This window comes from Ovis aries, chromosome 1, assembly GCF_016772045.2.
Source record: "Ovis aries strain OAR_USU_Benz2616 breed Rambouillet chromosome 1, ARS-UI_Ramb_v3.0, whole genome shotgun sequence".
NCBI classification, from domain to species: domain Eukaryota; kingdom Metazoa; phylum Chordata; class Mammalia; order Artiodactyla; family Bovidae; genus Ovis; species Ovis aries.
Window position 1 is genome coordinate 53,444,759 of NC_056054.1, and position 21,460 is coordinate 53,466,218.

The following is a 21,460-nucleotide window of genomic DNA, read 5'->3' on the forward strand; positions in this document are numbered from 1 at the left end:
GCATTGTCCTGGTCTGGGGGTTCTCAACCTTGAGGATGTGTCAAAATCACCTGTGCTGCTAAAACACAGATTGCTGGGCCTTACCTCAGAGCATCTGATTCAGAAGGACTCTGGCAGAGCCTGAGAATTACAATTCTAGAAAGTTTCTAGACTTTATTGTTCTGCTGGTTGAGGAACCAATCAGAGAAATACTGTCCTAGATAATCTCTGAGATTTCTGCTGGTGATTCTATCCCATAATTCTACAAAAATCAAATTTTAATATAATCTGAGTAGGCAAAGTAAAATGTCTAAATTTAATTATCAAAATCTGGTTTTCCCAGTTTTATTGACATATAATAGGCAAATGAAATTGTATATATTTAAAGTACATAATGTGATGATTTGATATACATATATATTGTGAAGTGATTACCACATCCATTAATTAATTAACACCTCTATCACTCCACATTACATTTTGTGTGTGTAGGTGTGTGTGGTGAGAAAGCTTAAAATCTACTCTCTTAGCAGATTTCAAGTATACAATATCATGTTGTTAACTATAATCACCATACTGTTCATTAGATCCCGAGAACTTATTCATCTTATGAATAAAATCGCTACCTTTTGACCAGCATCTGCCCATTTCTCCCAGCTCCTGGCCACTGCCATTATACTCTCTTTTTCTATGGGTTCAATTTTTTTAGGTTCCAAATATGTAGGATCATCTAATATTTTTCTTTCTCTGGTTTAATTTACTTAGCATAATGTCCTCCAGGTTCATCCATGTTGTAGGTGGCAAAATTTCCTTCTTTCATGGCTGAATACTGTTTCATTGTGGGTTGAATATTTTTCTTTATTTATCATTTTTCTTTATTCATACACTCATTAATGGACGCTTACAGTGTTTCCACATTTTGGCCACTATGAATAATGTGGCAGTCAACATTAAAGTGTAGGTATATGTCCAAAATACTGATTTTATTTCTTTCATATGTACATTGAGAAGTGGGACTGTGATATCAATGGTGGTTTTGTCTTTACAAAATCTGGTCTAAATATAAATGTATGTCCCAGTCACTGCTCACCTTATTTTTCACTTTGGATTTATCTCTCCTAACCTAAAGATGTTGATTAAAAGGCTCCTCTTTCTCTATATTCTCCGTACACATAGACTATGCACTTTCCTCTGCCTTGTGAGTCCTGCACCTACAAGACTCCTGCAGAAGTCAGCAGAGTGTTGACCTAGAGTTTAATAGAATCACCTACTCCTGGTAGAACTTATTTGGGGGTGGAAAAGGAGTCAAATAGATGGAATTAGAAATTTGAAAACTATGGCATAAATAAGACTATGAAAAGATCATCACTATCTTTATCCATTAGGAAAATGCAAATCAAAAACACAATGAAAATTCCAATGACAGAAATTCTAAACTTTGTATGGAACCACAAAAGACTGCAAATAACCAAAGCAATCTTGAGAAAGAAGAAGAACCAAGTGGAGGCATCACACTTCCTGATTTCAAACTATATTACAAAGATATAGTGATCAAATAGTATGATATTGGCATAAAAAAAGACACTTATATCAATGAAACAGACTAGAGAGCCCAGATATAAACCCATGCACTTATGATCAATTTATTTATAACAAAGGAGCTACTGAATATATAATATGTAGAGGATAGTCTCCTCAGTAAGCAGTGCTGGGAAAACTGGACAACCACAAGCCAAAGAAAGAAAATGGACATTCACCATGTACAAAAATCAATTTAAAATGGATTAAAGACTTGAACATAAAACCTGAAACCATAAAATTCCTAGAAGAAAACATAGGTAGTAAGCTACTTGTCTGGAGAAGGCAATGGCACCCCACTCCAGTACTCTTACCCAGAAAATCCCATGGACAGAGGAGCCTGGAAGGCTGCAGTCCATGGGGTCGCTGAGGGTAGGACATGACTGAGCGACTTCACTTTCACTTTTCACTTTCATGCATTGGAGAAGGAAATGGCAACCCACTCCAGTGTTCTTGCCTGGAGAATGCCAGGGACTGGGGAGCCTGGTGGGCTGGCGTCTATGGGGTCGCACAGAGTCAGACACGACTGAAATGACTTAGCAGCAGCAAGCTACTTGTCATAAGTCTAGATGATAATATTTTTTTACTCCGACACCAAAAGCAAAAATAAACAAGTGGGACTCCATCAAACTGAAAAACTGCACAGCAAGGGAAACTATGAACAAAATGAAAAGGCAGACTTCCCTGGTGGTACAGTAGATGGACACCCACCTGCCAGTGCAAGTGACCTGCGTTCCATCCCTGCTCCAGGAAGCTTCCGCATGCCTCAGAGCAACTAAGCCTGTGTGCCACAGCTACCGAGCCCAGTTGCAGTTACTGAAGCCCAAGTACCTAGAGGTTGTGCTCTGCAACAAAATATGCCACCACAATGAAAAGCCTGCACACCATAACTAGACTGTAGCCCCCGCTCTCTGCAAATAGAGAAAGCCTGAGTAAGGCAATGAAGATCAAGCACAACCAAAAAAATAAATAAATAATTTTCTTAATGAAAAGACAACTTACTGAATGGGGGGAAATATTGGAAATCACATATCTAATAAGGGATTAATATCCAGAATATTTAAAAAAAACTCATACTACTCAATAGCCAAATCAAACAAATTATCCAGCTTAAAAATGGGCAGAGGTCATTATGCTATACATTTTAAACTTATACAGTGCTATATGCCAATTATATCTCAATAAAACTGGAAGAAAAAATTAGTCAATGATCTCACAGACATTTCTCTGGAGAAGACATACATATAGCCAACACGTATTGATACATGAAAAGGAGCTCAACATCACTGATCATGAGTTCAGTTCAGTTCACATGCTCAGTTGTGTCCAACTCTTGCGACCCCATGAACCGCAGCACATCAGGCCTCCCTGTCCATCACCAACTCCCAAAGTTCACCTAAACTGGTGTCCATTGAGTTGGTGATGCCATCCAATCATCTGATGCCCTGTCATCCCCTTCTCCTCCTGCCATCAATCTTTCCCAGCATCAGGGTCTTTTCAACTGAGTCAGCTCTTCACATCAGGTGGCCAAAATATTGGAGATTAAGCTTCAACATCAGTCCTTCCGATGAACACTCAGGACTGATCTCCTTTAGGATGGACTGGTTGGATCTGCTTGCAGTCCAAGGGACTCTCAAGAGTCTTCTCCAACACCACTGTTCAAAAGTATCAATTCTTCGGCACTCAGCGTTCTTTATACTACAACTCTCGCATCCATACATGACCACTGGAAAAACCATAGCCTTGAATAGACAGACCTTTGTTGGCAAAGTAATGTCTCTGCTTTTTAATGCGCTATCTAGGTTGGTCATAGTTATTCCAAGGAGTAAGCATCTTTTAATTTCATGGCTGCAGTCACCATCTGCAGTAATTTTGGAGCCCCCCAAAAATAGTCTGACACTGTTTCCCCATCTATTTCCCATGAAGTGATGGGACCAGATGCCATGATCTTCGTTTTCTGAATGTTGAGCTTTAAGCCAACTTTGTCACTCTCCTCTTTTACTTTCATCAAGAGGCTTTTTAGCTCCTCTTCACTTTCTGCCATAAGGGTGGTGTCATCTGCATATCTGAGGTGATTGATATTTCTCCAGGCAATCTTGATTCCAGCTTGTGCTTCTTCCAGCCCAGCGTTCCTCATGATGTACTCTGAGTATAAGTTAAATAAGCAGGGTGACAATATACAGCCTTGACATACTCCTTTTCCTATTTGGAACCAGTCTGTTGTTCCATGTCCAGTTCTAACTGTTGCTTCCTGACCTCCATACAGATTTCTCAAGAAATCAGGTCAGGTCATCTGGTATTCTCATTTCTTTCAGAATTGTCCACAGTTTATTGTGATCCCCACAGTCAAAAGCTTTGGTGTAGTCAATGAAGCAGAAATAGATGTTTTTCTGGAACTCTCTTGCTTTTTTGACGATCCAGCAGATGTTGGCAATTTGATCTCTGGATCCTCTGCCTTTCTAAAACCAGCTTGAACATATGGAAGTTCAATAAGGTTCAAGAATTGCTGATGCCTAGCTTGGAGAATTTTGCGCATTACTTTATTAGCATGTGAGATGAATGCAATTGTGCGGTAGTTTGAGCATTCTTTGGCATTGCCTTTCTTTGGGATTGGAATGAAAACTGACCTTTTCCAGTTCTGTGGCCACTGCTGAATTTTCTAAATTTGCTGGCATATTGAGTGCAGCACTTTCACAGCATCATCTTTCAGGATTTGAAATAGCTCCACTGGAATTCCATCACCTCCACTAGCTTTGTTTGTAGTGATTATCAGTTCAGTTCAGTTCATTTCAGTTGCTCAGTCATGTCCTACTCTTTGTGACCCCATGAACTGCAGCACTCCAGGCCTCCCTGTCCATCACCAATGCTCGGAGTTCACTCAAACTCATGTCCATCTAGTCAGTGATTCCATCCAGCCATCTCATCCTCTGTTGTCCCCTTCTTCTCCTGCCCCCAATCCTTCCCAGCATCAGTCTTTTGCAATGAGTCAACTCTTTGCATGAGGTGGCCAAAGTATTGAAGTTTCAGCTTTAGCATCAGTCCTTCCAAAGATCACCCAGGACTGATCTCCTTCAGAATGGACTGGTTGGATCTTCTTGCAGTCCAAGGGACTCTCAAGAGTGTTCTCCAACACCACAGTTCAAAAGCATCAATTCTTTGGGACTCAGCCTTCTTCACAGTCCAACTCTCACATCCATACATGACCACAGGAAAAACCATAGCCTTGACTAGACAGATCTTTGTTGGCAATGTAATATCTCTGCTTTTTAAGATGCTATCTAGGTTGGTGATAACTTTTCTTCCAAGGAGTAAGCGTCTTTTAATTTCATGGCTGCAATCACCATCCGCAGTGATTTTGGAGCCCCCCAAAATAAAGTCTGACCCTGTTTCCCCATCTATTTCCCATGAAGTGATGGGACCAGATGCCATGATCTTCGTTTTCTGAATGTTGAGCTTTAAGCCAACTTTTTCACTCTCCTCTTTTACTTTCATCAAGAGGCTTTTGATTTCCTCTTCACTTTCTGCCATAAGGGTGGTGCCATCTGCATATCTGAGGTGATTGATATTTCTCCCAGCAATCTTGATTCCAGCTTGTGCTTCTTCCAGCCCAGCGTTTCTCATGATGTACTCTGAGTATAAGTTAAATAAGCAGGGTGACAATATACAGCCTTGATGTACTCCTTTTCCTGTTTGGAACCAGTCTGTTGTTCCATGTCCAGTTCTAACTGTTGCTTCCTGACCTGCATATAGGTTTCTCAAGAGGCAAGTCAGATGGTCTGGTATTCCCATCTCTTTCAGAATTGTCCACAGTTTATTGTGATCCCCACAGTCAAAAGCTTTGGCATAGTCAATAAAGCAGAAATAGATGTTTTTCTGGAACTCTCTTGCTTTTTCAATGATCCAGCAGATGTTGCCAATTTGATCTCTGGATCCTCTGCCTTTCTAAAACCAGCTTGAACATATGGAAGTTCAGTAAGGTTCAAGTATTGCAGAAGCCTAGCTTGGAGAATTTTGAGCATTACTTTACTAGCATGTGAGATGAGTGCAATTGTACTGTAGTTTGAGCATTCTTTGGCATTGCCTTTCTTTGGGATTGGAATGAAAACTGACCTTTTCCAGTTCTGTGGCCACTGCTGAGTTTTCCAAATTTGCTGGCATATTGAGTGCAGCACTTTCACAGCATCATCTTTCAGGATTTGAAATAGCTCCACTGGAATTCCATCACCTCCACTATCTTTGTTCGTAGTGATGCTTTCTAAGGCCCTCTTGACTTCACATTCCAGGATGTCTGTCTCTAGGTGAGTAATCACACCATCGTGATTATCTGGGTCATGAAGATCTTTTTGTACAGTTCTGTGTAGTCTTTCCACCTCATCTTAAACATCAGGGAAATACAAATCAAAATCACAATTAGATATCACCTCATACCTGTAAGAAGGATTGTTATCAATAAGATGAAAAATAACATGTATTGGCAGAGATGTGCATCTCTTTAGGATCATGGGACTGTTCTTAAACTAGATCATGGTGATGGTCATAAAACTCTGTAAATATTCTTAAAATCATTGAACTTACAGTTAAAAGGAATGAATTTTATGGTATGTACATTATGTATAAATAAAGTTGTCTAAAGGCATTTAAGTAATAGAATGCAATTCCATTAAAATTAAAAAAGAAACTAATGGGATTTCCTGGGCCTCTCTTTGAAGGTCACCTAATGCTGAAAGTTGTTATGACATGTGCAGGAGAATTCAAATACTTCTTTAGAAAATATCAACCTATTTACCCAGACCAGAAAATATTAGACTGGTTACTAGTTGGTAGAATGGTGACACTTAAATACATTAAGCACATTTGTTTCATATTCTTGATGTACCAGGCACTGTGGTAAGTGCTATATGCTTTATCCTTCAGTCTTTCATTCAAAAATATTTATTGAACTTATTTTTTATGCTCAGCATTGTTCTTGATGCTGAAGACACAGTATGAGTAAGACAAAGTTCTGCATTTCTTGGAGCTTACATTCTAGTAAGGGAGAAAGACATAAACATGTAAACACACAAGCCATAATACAGATTACTTTAGGTGGTTATGTATGAGTTTAAAAATAAGCCTGGATAATGGAGAGAGTCGCAGAAGATGGCAAAGGAGGGCAGTGGAAACTGAGGGCTCAGGGAAGGTCTCTGGCAAAGGAGGGGGTAGACTGAAGTAACATTTGAAGAATATAAAAGTGTCATCATCCAAGGATCTGGAGAAGAGTGTCCTGGGTGGGGAAATAGCTAATATAAATCACATCGGGTCATAGGAAATGGAGAGATGGCAGTGTAATTAACAGAAAGCAGAACAAAGTAGAGGCACCACACTCCCTGATTTCAACTATATTGCAAAGCCATAGTAGTCAAACAGTGTGGTATTGGCGTCATCTTGGACAGAACTCTCTGTTAATTACATATTAAAAGTCACCCCAGAAGCTTTGTGGATATGGGAACATGGAAGAGGGAAAGAATGAGGAAAGTAAAGAATTAAGAGTGTGCGGCAGGAGCTAAAGAGAGATGATGGTGGCTTTGATGAAGAGGTGGTGAGAAGCGCTAGTATCTGGGCCGTCTTAGGACAGATCCAATAGGGTTGGATGCTCTGTACAGGGTGGAGCAAGAGGTGTTGAGAATGATCCTTGAATTTTACCTTGAGCAACAAGGTGAAAGGCACACCATTAACTGAAAGGGCAAACTTCTTTGAGATTGACTCTACTATATTCTGATCATGGATGAAGAAACTGGGGCTCGGAGAAGCTAAGCCACTTTGCCCCAGGTTATCCACCTAAGGAATGGGAGAAGCAGGTTCAAAGCCAGTGACTCCAAAGACCATATTTTGTTTCTGTTTATTTATTCATTTTGGGGGGCTGTGCTGGGTCTTCACGGCTGTGCCAGGATTTCTCTAGTTGCGGCAGTCAGGAGCTACTCTCCAGTTGCCGTGTGTGGGCTTCTCGTTGTGCTGGCTTCTCTTGTTGCAGAGCACAGGCTCTAGGGTGCACAGGCTTAGTTGCCCTGCAACACGTGGGATCTTCCCAGACCAGGAATCGAACCCATGTTCCCTACATTAGCAGCTGGATTCTTAACCACTGGACCACCAGGGAAGTCCCAAAGGCCATATTCTAAACACTGTTTAGTACTAACTCCTGCCCAAAGTGTTCCTTCCTCCTCAGCCAGACAGTGGACAGAAATCATGGAAAGTAGCATTGGGTGGCTAGAGGAGGGCTTCTTGGCTAATGGGTGGGCATGTCATTGAACAAAAGGGAGAGGAGCAACTTGAAGGAGTAACATTTTTCCAGTGAATCATATTAAATAACCAGAGTGCCTTATACCCAGTGTCGGGCTAAACAGAGATTGACAGGTAATAACAGCCCAGTAATTACAGGAAAACCTCAGCTTGAAAAGTGCAGAGATTCTTGAAATACCTGAAGCCATTTAATATATCTTATGTTTGCTCCCGACCAAGAGTCAGCTCCCAAAGCAAGACTGGTCTCATTACCAAACTAATGGACATCATGTTCTGAGGTGCCTTTCTTTCTGCCAAATAAATCAGAATTTTTAAAACTGAAGCCCAAGATAGCCATGCTGCAAATGTTTGCAAGGATATCACTGAGTGTTTCAGGTGTCAAGTTTAATTTGACTTGGCCCGGTCTGTTCTTTTAAGACAGGCTCAGGAGGCATCAGCTGGGTCACGGGGAGAATTCCTTCTGCTCTTGCTCTTTGAGCTGTGACAGAAATCAAACCTTGATTTCCTGAACATACTTTCTCAAGCAAGAATTGCCCCTGTCACTGTGGCCCAAAGGAGTAAGTTGTGATGAAAGTTGTCATTCTCCCCTATTCCCTGATTGTAGGGTTGTTGGGGTTTTTTTTTTTCCCAGGAGTAGGGGATGGAGAGAGAAGTTCATTCACACTTTCATGAGCCCCCAGTAAGTGGCAGCCACTGTCCTAGGAAGTGAAAGTGAAAGTCGTTCAGTCATGTCCAACTCTGTGACCCCAAGGGAGTTCTCTAGGCCAGAATACTGGAGTGGGTAGCCGGTCCTTTCTCCAGGGGATCTCCCCAACCCAGGGAAGTTGGCTGATGCCAAATCTTTATATTATCAAAAAGCATAAGTGATAGCAAAAATAAAATGGTAAACTTGTGTGTGCCCACGTCTGTGTGTGTGTGCATGTGTATGTGTGATATGTGCACACTCCTTCAGCTGTTCCCCGCACACTCCTGTGCACCGCACTCCTAGGGCCTGAGCATCAGCGGCCTGGACAAAGGGAAACTCCTCCGTGCCTTGCAGACTTTCCTCAGCACTTTTCACCATGCAATAGCTCTAATGACCTTGGAATCGAGCTCTTACTGGGGATTAATAACTGGCTGGGTTTAATGGCCCTTACTGTGTCCTGGGCCATTTTCCCAGTCAGCCATTAATTCCAAGCAGTGCCCTGGGCTCTGGCCATTATGACTCCCTGGGCCAAGTGGTTGCCTTGAGGCAAACAGCCCAGCCTCCTTTTCTGCAGACAGAGCTTCCACTGCGCTCTCCCCTGCTTCTCTCCATAGCATTGGTACCTAGGGCTGCAGGCAAATTGTTGGTTAAGGCATCACATGACGTCTTCTTTTTATGTGTGTAGGTTTTCTCAGAGGACCGAATCGTAGAGGCTGGGTTTCATTCACTCACTTATCAACTCATCTGTCTATTCAGTAGCAATTGAGTGTTTTTTATGGATCAGGAAGCAAGAGAGATTTTGGAGTGACCTAATATGGGTGCTCACGTTTCCTACCAGGGTCAGGACACCTCACCAAATGGGGCTTTAAGGAAAATGTCCCCGAGACTCAGGGAGGCTGAATACTGTGAGAAGAAAGAAAGAAAATGATGGGGCTGCAGTGCGTTCACAGGGAGCCACTACGCCTCTTGCATCCTTGGTGCAGGTTTACCTCCCAGGTGTGCCAGCACAGCTCCAAGTTCACTTTCCCAAACTCTCGGTGTGAGTCATCAACTCAGCATCTGGGTGCTTAAGTGAAGACTGTCAATACTCCATCAGGAATCTTAACTCACAAAGGCATGAATATATCCACCTGTTTCATTAAGACACTCAGGATGGTCATGGTCCTGCGACGTGGAGGAGCAAGGCTGTCTCAGAGGAGTTACATTTCAAGAACCTGGGTCCCAAAATCTGTATAGTCATTCCACCTCCCAAGATATCCTTAGTCCCTCTGAATGCAGGAAAGAGACTTCATTTCCTCCTTTGGAAGGGATTCAGCCTTTGGTACATGCTGTCAACTGCAGGAAGTGTAACATTATGTTTAGAACAGTTACTGGCATTTTATTGGCTCCACTTACTGAAAGGCACTTAAGGCATAATTCAGACATCGATTTTTCTGCATTGTTTGGTGCATCTGAGCAACACAAAGAGAGGGTGCTGGTGTCCAAGGTAATCAATATACCTCAGAGCTCAGGCAGGTGGGCATGAGGGAGGGCTTTCTGGGACAGGGTGGTCCCCAGTGTGTTCTGATGGTGCCCAGGTATCACAGAGGGTCTGTATGGCACAGTCAGGAACATTGACCTTCCCTAAAAGGGTCTTCATCTGGCCTCACGTGGGCATAGGAGAAAGAGAGAGAAGTCCTTGGAATCTTCAGAGGGATTACCAGTTTCACCCATCAAGCAGCTTGTGCTCTGAGAACCACAGTAGAATAATTCATTACAGGGAAAGAGATGCTGGGAACTTCCTTTAGCATTTTTCCCCAGTAAAAATTAGCACAATATCTAGAAATTATAGATCAGACTGGAAAAGTCAGGATTAATACTTCTAGGTGAGTCTGATAAGAAAAAGCAAGTTCCAATGGCCTTGGGGTCCAGTGGAATGAAATCTTACAAAGTGACCTTATCAAGCAAATGGACTGAGTTACACTGTACCTCAGGGGTATATTAAGTGCTCAATGAATGTCTTTTAAATGAATGAATGAATGAATGTCATCTGGCTATTAGCATCTTAGTTGGCCCTCTCTTTGTTTTACGAGTGAGAAAGTTAAGTACCTGATTCGCGGTAAAGTCTGCTTTAGACCCTGGGTCCCCTGACCCTAATCATCATTTGGTAACGTGCTATTTGCAGATGCCCCAGTCATCTTCGTAGAAATGTCTTAAGTGGGCTTCTACATGAGTAGAAATTTCCCAGGATATAAAACTTTTGATGCTAAAACCCAAATAACCCCTAATAAACCGGGTTGTTTTTCCACTCCTCAATATTCTCATTAGTAAAATAGGGGTGATGATGTATCTTTCTTATAGGGTTATTTGAAGAATTAATGCAATTATATAAAAAGCTCATAACAGTGCCTGGCACATAGAGGACATCCAGAAATATTAACTAATATTAATATTAGTTCACTCTTTCCTTTATGCCCCCCGCTCTGCTCTGCTCCAAACAGCCCCCTTTACTAACACTGAGGTGCAGCCCTGCAATGTGTCATATTTATTGCGCATCTTTACTGACCCGCTGCCCGCTACTAAAGTATAAACTGAAGGATTCTGTTTTTCCATTCCATTTGCATTCTTACTGCCCTGCACAGTGCATGTCACCTAAGAGCAGTGAAACTGAAAGTCACTCAGTCGTGTCCGACTCTCTGTGACTCTGCAGACTGTAGCCTGCCAGCCTTCTCTGTCCATGGGGATTCTCCAGACAAGAATACTGGCGCTGTGGCCATTCCCTTCTCCAGGGGATCTTCCCAACCCAGGGATTGAACCTGGGTCTCTTGCATTGCAGGCAGATTCTTTACTGTCTGAGCCACCAGGGAAGCCTCACCTGAGAGTAATTTGATGTCAAATGAATGATGAGAATTTGCAGTGGTAGAATTGCCATTTCATAAGCCCATGTGTCAATGATTGACTCCGGGTGATCAGTACATACTGACTTGGTATGGACCTACTCTGCTCTCCACTACGCCTGATAATCCCTGAATCAGCCATCACTTAATGAATGACACTGTGCCTGGTCCTATAGTAAGGACCGGGTTGAACTGCATGCAATTTGTATTAATAATTTTGTAGGTCAAATATTGGCAATTTCATATGACTCAAGCTTATACTATGTGTTCCAGCAAAGTGGAATGGTGCATCAATTATCCCCAGTTAAAGATGAGAAAACTGAGACTTGTGGAGGTTAGCGAAAGGGCAAGGTCCCAAAGCTAACAGGTGGTAGGGCCGAGTCTGGGTGCCCTGTGCCACTCTGCAGTGAGGGAAGGTGGCCGCCCTTGGGTGCTCTTTGTCTGATTCTGAAGACAGAGCCATGGCTCAAGAAACTCCCAGAGTAAAGATACAACTGCTGAACACATGCAGCACAAAATTGGAACCAATTTCCTGGGACTGTGCAAGGAATGGACCGAGTGTGTCCAGTTCAAAGTTAACAGGGAAGGAGGACAGAGTCTCTGGGGAAAATATAATAGAGCAACTGTCCTTCAGAACAGTCTTGACTATCAGTTTCTTGTGCACTTGTTGGCCTTGGCCTCAGGCCCTAATTACATTATCTTCAAACAGCAACTGAGATATTTCTCGTTAAACATGACCAGGGAAATGTATAATATGGAGGAACATTGCTGTTCAGAAAACACATCAGGGGTTCAGGGTGTTGAAGCGAGCCCTGTCCTTGGTGTTGCCCTGGTGGTGACTGCAGGCCCAGGGCTCCCACAGGGCATGCGTGCACTCGATGAACTTAAGGCTTTCCTCTCATTTCTGAAGGTGGACCAACTCAGTTTCTCACTCTCTCCCTTTAAAATGGGAGAAAGAATCCTAACTGTCATTTCAAAATTATGGCACCTGAAGGGTTACAATTTGCATGTCTTTTCTCCCATGATTTTTAGACGATGCTTATTTAGGAGAAATATATTTGTACAGCATCCAAGAACACTGATATATGCTTAACTTCCAATCAGGTGAGTCAAGAGCATCAAAACCAGTGTCAGAGCACATTGTAGTATAGTCTTTTCTTCAACTTAGGGGTAACTTTGGATTCAGAAAGACCTGAATTTGAAAGCATGACTTCATTACTTGCTAGCTATGTATCTGAGCATTTTTTTTTAAATGGCTCTGAGCCTTGGGGTATCATTATCTGTAAAATGGCAGTCACAGCAAGCTTGTTACATTGATAGGACAGTCTGATATGTTAATATCAGTGAAGCCCAGACCCCCATGTTTGACAGGTCACTGCTGGCTCTTTTCCTGATGTCCAGTGCTCCCTGACACCAGTCTGATGAGGTAATAGCATCAGGGGTATATTTTGGCAAAAGAGGGAGGAGAAAACAGAGAGGCAGCCCTCAGATGCAGGGAAGTGACCTGCTGATGCCGAGAGCATTGCCCACTGATGGAGTCCTCCCTCTCCTTCCAGCCCCTGAAAATGCACTGCAGGGACTGCGCCCTGGTGACGAGCTCCGGGCAGCTGCTGCGAAGCAGGCAAGGCGCCCAGATTGACGGGACTGAATGTGTCATTCGCATGAACGACGCCCCCACGCGTGGCTACGGGCGGGACGTGGGCAACCGCACCAGCCTGCGGGTCATCGCGCATTCCAGCATTCAGCGGATCCTCCGCAACCGCCACGACCTGCTCAACGTCAGCCAGGGCACCGTGTTCATCTTCTGGGGCCCCAGCAGCTACATGCGTCGCGACGGCAAGGGCCAGGTCTACAACAACCTGCAGCTGCTGAGCCAGGTGCTGCCCCGGCTGAAGGCCTTCATGATCACGCGCCGCAAGATGCTGCAGTTCGACGAGCTCTTCAAGCGCGAGACCGGCAAAGACAGGTACGGAGGCGAGGGCAAGAGGCGGCACGCGGGCGGGCTAGGGCGAGCAAACGCTCTCCCTGGCTGGCCAGCTCACCAAGAGCAAAGCTTGTTTTTTTAAATGCTAATGTCAGATAAGCTTCTTTTTCTTTAAATTTTTAATCATTTTTTTTAATTGAAGTATACTTCATTTACAATGTTGTAGTCTCAGGTGTATAGCAAAGCAATTCAGTTATATGTGTCCTCACTCCTGTCTGACTCTTCACAACCCCAGGGACTGTAGCACTGAGGTTCCACTGTCCATGGGATTTTCCAGGCGAGAATACTGGAGTGGGGAGCCATTTCCTACTCCAGGGGATCTTCCTGACCCAGGGATTGAACCCACGCTCTCAAGCCTCCTGCCTTGGTAGGCAGATTTTTTACCACAGAGCCATCTGGGAAGCCCAATTCAGTTTTGTGTATATATGTGTATATATATATAGAGAGAGAGAGAACATATATATGTATGTATATGGAGTATTATATGTTTGTGTGTATATATATATATATATGGAGAACAACTATATATAATTTTATATATATATTATATGTATGCTGCTGCTGCTGCTAAGTCGCTTCAGTCGTGTCCGACCCTGTGCGACCCCATAGATGGAAGCCCACCAGGCTCCCCCATCCCCAGGATTCTCCAGGCAAGAACACTGGAGTGGGTTGCCATTTCCTTCCCCGGTACATGAAAGTGAAAAGTGAAAGTGAAGTTGCTCAGTCATATCCGACTCCTAGCGACCCCATGGACCACAGCCCACCAGGCTCCTCCACCCATGGGATTTTCCAAGCAAGAGTACTGGAGTGGGATGCCATTGCCTTCTTGTCACAGTTGCTGCTGCTGCTGCTGCGAAGTCGCTTCAGTCGTGTCTGACTCTGTGCGACCCCATAGACGGCAGCCCACCAGGCTCCCCGGTCCCTGGGATTCTCCAGGCAAGAACACTGGAGTGGGTTGCCATTTTTATACTTCTGTGTAATATAAACTTTCTCAGATTCTTTTCTGTTATAGGTTGTTACAAGATATTGAATATAGTTCCCTGTGCAGTAGTGTAAGTCCTTGTTGTTTATATGTTTTATATAGAGGAGTGGTTAATTCCAAACTCCTAATTTATCTCTTTCCCTCACTACCCCTTTTGGTAGTTTTTATTCTAAATCTGTGAGTCTGTCTCTGTTTTGTAAATAAGTTTATTCATACAGTTTTTTTTTAAATTCCACATGAAAATGATATCATATGATATTTGTCTTTCTCTGATTTACTTTACTTAATATGACAAGCTCTAGGTCCACCCATGTTGCTGCCAATGGAATTATTTATTCTTTCTAAAAGCTCTTGCTTAAGGCTTTTTGTTATGGCCCTGCCGCTCATGCTGTGGACAGAGTTCATCTGTAGGGTCCTCCTGGAGATTGGACTGTTTAAGTTGAATTTATAGGCAAAGTGAAGAGAGTATTTACGTGGATAATTCAGGGACATATCCCTTCTTTGGAAGAAGAGGTGACACTGCTGCTGGCTTACATTGGTAGTGAGTGCAAGATAATAGGTTTCTTGCATTTTATTTCCTCATGTGAACACTAACCAAAAAGAAGTACATAGGGTTGTTTTTCTCTTCAAAGGCAAATATGTATTCAGTCAACAGATATTTATTAGTGCCTGCTATTTCACTGCACCTGATATGGGAAATACATATAGTCAAAAATAAGGCAGAGGTAGAACCTGCCCTCCAAGAATATAGTCTTCTAGGGTGGGCAGATATTCACCAAGTAGTGGCCAAAGTGCTAGGTCTTGTGAGGGGAAGAAAATGGTCCTCTGACCTGTGGGACCAGGAGACGGGCTGTAGTCTAGGGCAAGGCTTACCAAACTGTTAGTTACAGATCCGTGATGGAACACGAAATGCATGCAGTGAGTCACTATAAGATTTTTTAATATAATAGAAAGAATGGAATAGATGTAATAAAAGACAATTTCAGCATTCATTCCCCACAGTAAGTAAGGAAAAGTATTATTTCATGAAATAAAATTTGTTTCAGTTTTACACATAAAAATATACATATACAGAGACGTCTTTTTGATGTGATAAAATCATTCTAGAAGTAGATAGGGATGATGATGGCATAACTGTAAATATACTAAAAAGCACTAAATTACGTGCTTTAGAAAACTATGAAGTGAAAACCATGTATAATACATGTGAGCACATACTCTCAATCACGATGTAAAATGTATTTCTTACTATAAGCCCAAATCTTTTGAAAAGCACTGGTCTAGAAGATGAGGATCTGCTGGAAAGATTTTCTCCCAAAGATGTATTTAAGCAGAGGCCAAGGTCAATAAGTATTTATCCAGGTAGAGAAGAACCTGAGAAGCAGAGAGAAAAGTGCCCTTATGGGTATGAGAAGGTGAGAAGTGAGAAGACTTGCAGGGGGTTGGAGAAGAGTCCCGGTGACTGTGGGCAGGAGGGCTGGTGGTGAGGTGGCATGGTGGGCATCTGGAGAGTAGGCAGAGACAAAGGGTGAGGAATCGGCTAAATCTCAGTGAAGAAAAAGACAGTTACAGGTATCGAAAGGAATAATGCGGTGTACACAGTGAACAGTGCGGTGTCCAAATACACAGCTCTGGGTTGGAATTTTGACTCTGTCCCTCACTAGTTGCATAGTCTAGGACAAAATAGCTAACCTTTTAGTAACTTCACATGTGAAAAGCACACAGTGACTAGGCTTCATAGAACTGGTCTAATGATTAAATTTTACTCATTTCCTCAATTCTAAAAAAGTACTTTTATAATTAATACACATTTAATGATATAACTTACCCCTTTCCTAACAAAAACCGTTCTTGAGCCAATTTCTGGTAAATAAAGAATTTGTTGTTGTTCAGTCATTAAGTCATGTTCAACTGTTTGTGACCCAATGGACTGCAGCACACCAGGCTTCCCTGTCCTCCACTATCTCCCGGAGTTTGCTCAAGTTCATGTAAATTGAGTCAATGATGCTATCCAACCATCTCATCCTCTGCCACCCTCTTTTCCTTTTGCCTTCAATCTTGCCCAGCATCAGGGTCTTTTCCAATGAGTCAGCTCTTCGCATCAGGTGGCCAAAGTATTGGAGCTTCAGCTTTAGCATCAGTCTTTCTAACGAATGTTGCTGTTCAGTCATTCAGTCATGTCCGATGAATTGCGACCCCATGGACTGCAGCACACTAGGCCTCCCTGTCCTTCCAATGAATATTCAGGGTTAATTTCCTTTAGGATAGACTACATTGATCTCCTTGCAGTCCACGGGATTCTCAAGAGTCTTCTCTAGCACCACAATTCAAAAGCATCAATTCTTCAGAGCTCAGCCTTTTTTTATGGTCCAACTCTCAAATCCGTATATGACTACTGGAAAAACCATAGCTTTGACTATATGGACCTTTGTTGGCAAAGTGATGTCTTTGATTTTTAATACATTGTCTAGGTTTGTCATAGCTTTCCTTCCAGGAAGCAAGTGTCTTCTAATTTCATGGCTGCACTCACCACCCTCAGTGATTTTGGAGCCCAAGAAATAAAGAATAGGGAGTACTAAATCCTTTGGGCTAGCTTAAGCAACTCATTATGGAGAACAGTCTTAAAGAAAGAACAGAGATCACTATCCCCAAATTCTTTGTTGGGAAGAGCTTTCTTTTTAAATCCTGGAAATCTTTGTGATCATTGGAGGGCTGGTCAGGCAAGAGTAAGTATGATTTCTGATGGAATGAGAAGAGTGGGATCCAGCTGCTGGCACTGTGGCCTCCTTCCATGGAGGTCCAGGTGACTAATTCCATGGTTAGCCCAGTCAGTAGATCACACAGGGGATCTTGTCATCATCACATACTGTCACGAAATCCAGTCATTCATTGTCTTTTAAAAACCACAAATAAGACAGACTGTTGCTCATTTGTATGAGTTCTTTAACCAAAAGAGCATTTTATAAGAGAAGGAGAATGAAGGAAGTTATTTACAGTTTCAATTTTTGTGTTTAGAAAATTCAAAATAAGTAAAAACACTCTTTTCAATAGAAAACACTTCTCTTTTGAGTTTAATGGTTGTTTGCTAGATTTAAGTGTTCCTGAAACACTGCTGCAGTGTTAGCTATATCAAATAATTACGCATTTCTCTGGATCTTCTTGGGGTTTCCCACGTGGTGCTAGAGGTAAAGAACCTTCCTGCCAATGCTGGAGACATACAAGAGACACACAAGACACACGGGTTCAATCCTGCGTCGAAGGATTGGGTTGGAGGATTCCCTGCAGGAGATCATGGCAACCCACTCCAGAATTCTTGCCTGGAGAATCTCATGGACAGAAAAGCCTGGTGGGCTGTAAACCATAGAGTTGCAAATAGTCAAACGTGACTAAAGCAACTTAGCCTGCACATATGCTGGATCTTCTTAAGGGATTAAGTTGATAACTTTGAGATTAGTCATTCCATCCTGATTCTCCTCAGACCTCTAGGAAACAATCTCACATAAAGACATAACCCACTCACCAAATTCATTAAATTCTGACCAGTGAAAACCTTTTTGGCAGTATGCAAGAAGTAAGGGTTTTAGAAAAGGCAGAGGAACCAGAGATCAAATTGCCAACATCCGCTGGATCATCGAAAAAGCAAGAGAGTTCCAGAAAAACATCTATTTCTGCTTTATTGATTATGCCAAAGCCTTTGACTTGTGTGGCTCACAATAAACTGTGGACAATTCTGAAAGAGATGGGAATACAGGCCACCTGACCTGCCTCTTGAGAAATCTGTATGCAGGCCAGGAAGCAACAGTTAGAACTGGACATGGAACAACAGACTGGTTCCAAATAGGAAAAGGAGTACATCAAGGCTGTATATTGTCACCCTGCTTATTTAACTTCTATGCAGAGTACATCATGAGAAACACTGGACTGGAAGAAACACAAGCTGGAATCAAGATTGCTGGGAGAAATATCAATCACCTCAGATATGCAGATGACACCACCCTTATGGCAGAAAGTGAAGAGGAACTAAAAAGCCTCTTGATGAAAGTAAAAGAGGAGAGTGAAAAAGTTGGCTTAAAGCTCAACATTCAGAAAACGAAGATCATGGCATCTGGTCCCATCACTCCATGGGAAATAGATGGAGAAACAGTGGGAACAGTGTCAGACTTTATTTTGGGGGGCTCCAAAATCACTGCGGATGGTGATTGCAGCCATGAAATTAAAAGACGCTTACTCCTTGGAAGAAAAGTTATGACCAACCTAGATAGCATATTCAAAAGCAGAGACATTACTTTGCCGACTAAGGTCCGTCTAGTCAAGGCTATGGTTTTTCCTGTGGTCATGTATGGATGTGAGAGTTGGACTGTGAAGAAAGCCGAGTGCTGAAGAACTGATGCTTTTGAACTGTGGTGTTGGAGAAGACTCTTCAGAGTCCCTTGGACTGCGAGGAGATCCAACCAGTCCATTCTGAAGGAGATCAGCCCTGGGATTTCTTTGGAAGGAATGATGCTAAAGCTGAAACTCCAGTCCTTTGGCCACCTCATGCGAAGAGTTGACTCATTGGAAAAGACTCTGATGCTGGGAGGGATTGGGGGCAGGAAGAGAAGGGGACGACCGAGGATGAGATGGCTGGATGGCATCACTGACTCGATGGACATGAGTCTGAGTGAACTCCGGGAGTTGGTGATGGACAGAGAGGCCTGGCGTGCTGTGATTCATGGGGTTGCAAAGAGTAGGACATGACTGAGCAACTGAACTGAACTGAACTGAACTGAACTGAAAGGTTTTCCAGGTGGCTCAGTGGTTAAGAATCCACCTGCCAACGCAGGAGACACAGGTTTGATCCCTGATCTGGGAAGAAGAGCAACTAAGCCTGTGTGCCACAGTTACTGAGCCTGGGCTATAGAGCCTGGGAACTGAAACTACTGAGCCCACACACAGGTCGCAACAACTGAGCACATGCTCTGCAACGAAAGAAGTCATAGCAATGAGAAGCCCAAGCACCACAATTAGAGAGTAGCCCCTGCTCTCTCCAACTAGAGAAAAGCCTGTGCAGCCACAAAGACCCTCAGAGCCTAAAATAAATAAATAAATAAATAAATAAATAAATATTTTTTAAGTATACTTAAATAAAAGAAGCTGATCTTGTACTGACTCAATATTCTTATCTGTCCGTATTCTTAATTTGTAGTATACCCCAAGCTGAAAGAACAAAGTCAGAAACAGCCCTTCAGGGCAAAACTGTTTCTGTAAACTAAAACACAAAACATTTAGTGTCTAACAGTATTGCCTGTATTATGCTTTTTTTGAAACCTAACACAGTAGGATGGATTAAAGATACACTTAGTATGGAATATCTGATTTTGCACATCTCATGATCCAGACATTCATTTCAGGCTAATATTTTGAAGAAATGGGATAATTCAGTAGATTCTGATTTATGGAAGTTTCACCCTACTTAAAAGTAAAGAAAAAAGTGGCTCAGAAACAATCTGCAATTAAGAAGCATGACAAATGACATAGATGGCCAAGCGGTATTCTTTGATATTAGAAAGTAACTATACTTGAAAATAACTTTATAATTGAATAAGGGTACATTAGGAAAATATGATTCAGAACCAATATTATAGTAATTAGATAAAAGAAGCATAAATGAAATAACTGCAGGAAGAATATTTCCATAGAGATTATAAATGAGATTCTGGTGGAGCAGAAAGGCCTTTAATTGTAATTTAGTGTGCACTATAGAATTATCAGCTCAGTGTGTTACTTCATCATATAAAAGAATATCTGATCATTTTCCCTAATAAGCACATGACAGCTCTTCATATTCCTTCATTACAGCTGATTAAGTGTAAAAACAGTAGATATTCCTTTGCTGGAAAAAGAGTTTGAATCATTTTGGACAGACAGTGCAGGGCAGCTGAATGTCTGTAGCATGTGATCTTTTCCAAAAGGCTATTATTTTGCAGGTCTGGGGAATTTTAAGTGGCACTTTAAAGAAATCTTCATCTTGGTTTCTTTAGTCCTCCATTTTGTATTCTCCCCATTTTTACCCATTAAACCTTTTACTGTAGAGTCCCATCCTCCTATATTTCAGACTGTGGCTTGTGATTTCTACTACATCATACAAAAGAAAGCCAAAATTGTGGGGAAGTTTCTGCCACTGGGAAAAAGCCCTCTTGGTGTTTCCTACAACCTGAAATCATAGAGACACAGGTGTGATTCCTGGATCAGGAATCTGTGGATATCAATAAGCTGTCATTCTCTTCCTGGGCCCCACATTCTCCTGCTTATTCACTGACCTAGTTTAAGTCTAGAACAATTGGCCATCTCAAGGTCACAGCCTTGGTGAAGACGAGCCATGGCACGGCCTTCCCTTCCTCTCCCCCATTCAGCTCTGCTACCCCCTCAGTCCCAAAGGCCTTAGGAATACACAGTCCTGGTGAGAAAGAAGTGGGATCGTTAACACCTGTGTAGACTGGAGGTCCCAGAATTTTCTGATTACTTCCCTAACTACTGATGATGGATTCAACATAAGAGCCAGTAGCCATGTTAGAAGGATATCAGTTTCTTTGTGCGTGTTAATAAGCACTGAGAGTAATGGCTGAATTATTTACTTCATTTGCTCCCACCTAGCAATCAAGAGAGGAGGAAGGGATCTTGACGTATCAACATACCAGACTTTGTACTTCTTATGATGTTGTCTCTCTTAGTCTTTGAAATTACAAGTTGCTCAGGAAGAAAGAGCTTCCCATGCCTGCTTTCTGGATAAGAAATCAAGGCTCAAAGAATAGTAGTAACCTGCCTCAGGTCATTCAGCTGGTAAATGATAGAAACTAGTAAGATACAAATCTGTGTTATTTCCATCTTGAGAATCTTTTAAATGTACTTCCTGGGATATTACTGGATCAGGATACCATAGATGGAAAATAAAAATGAGTAAAGGGATTAAGAAGTAGAAAGTTGAAGCCATGAGCTCAGGAATGACTAAATTACCCATTCCTGTCAAGTATGTGATAAAACAAAAGACTTCTTAAAACACCTTTTTTGATTGTTATTCCTTATGTGAAATGGAGATAATGCAAACTGCTTAACAAAAACTC

General features: G+C 42.2%; 1 protein-coding gene across 1 annotated transcript in view; it reads left to right on the top strand.

The window, feature by feature from the left end:
- The window catches only part of ST6GALNAC5 (ST6 N-acetylgalactosaminide alpha-2,6-sialyltransferase 5), a 217,176-nt gene that overhangs the window by 176,350 nt on the left and 19,366 nt on the right, over positions 1-21,460 (top strand). The window contains exon 3 of the mRNA XM_042249885.1: positions 12,951-13,360. Within this exon, the coding sequence (XP_042105819.1) occupies positions 12,951-13,360 (410 nt within the window). The remainder of the gene's footprint in view (positions 1-12,950; positions 13,361-21,460) is intronic.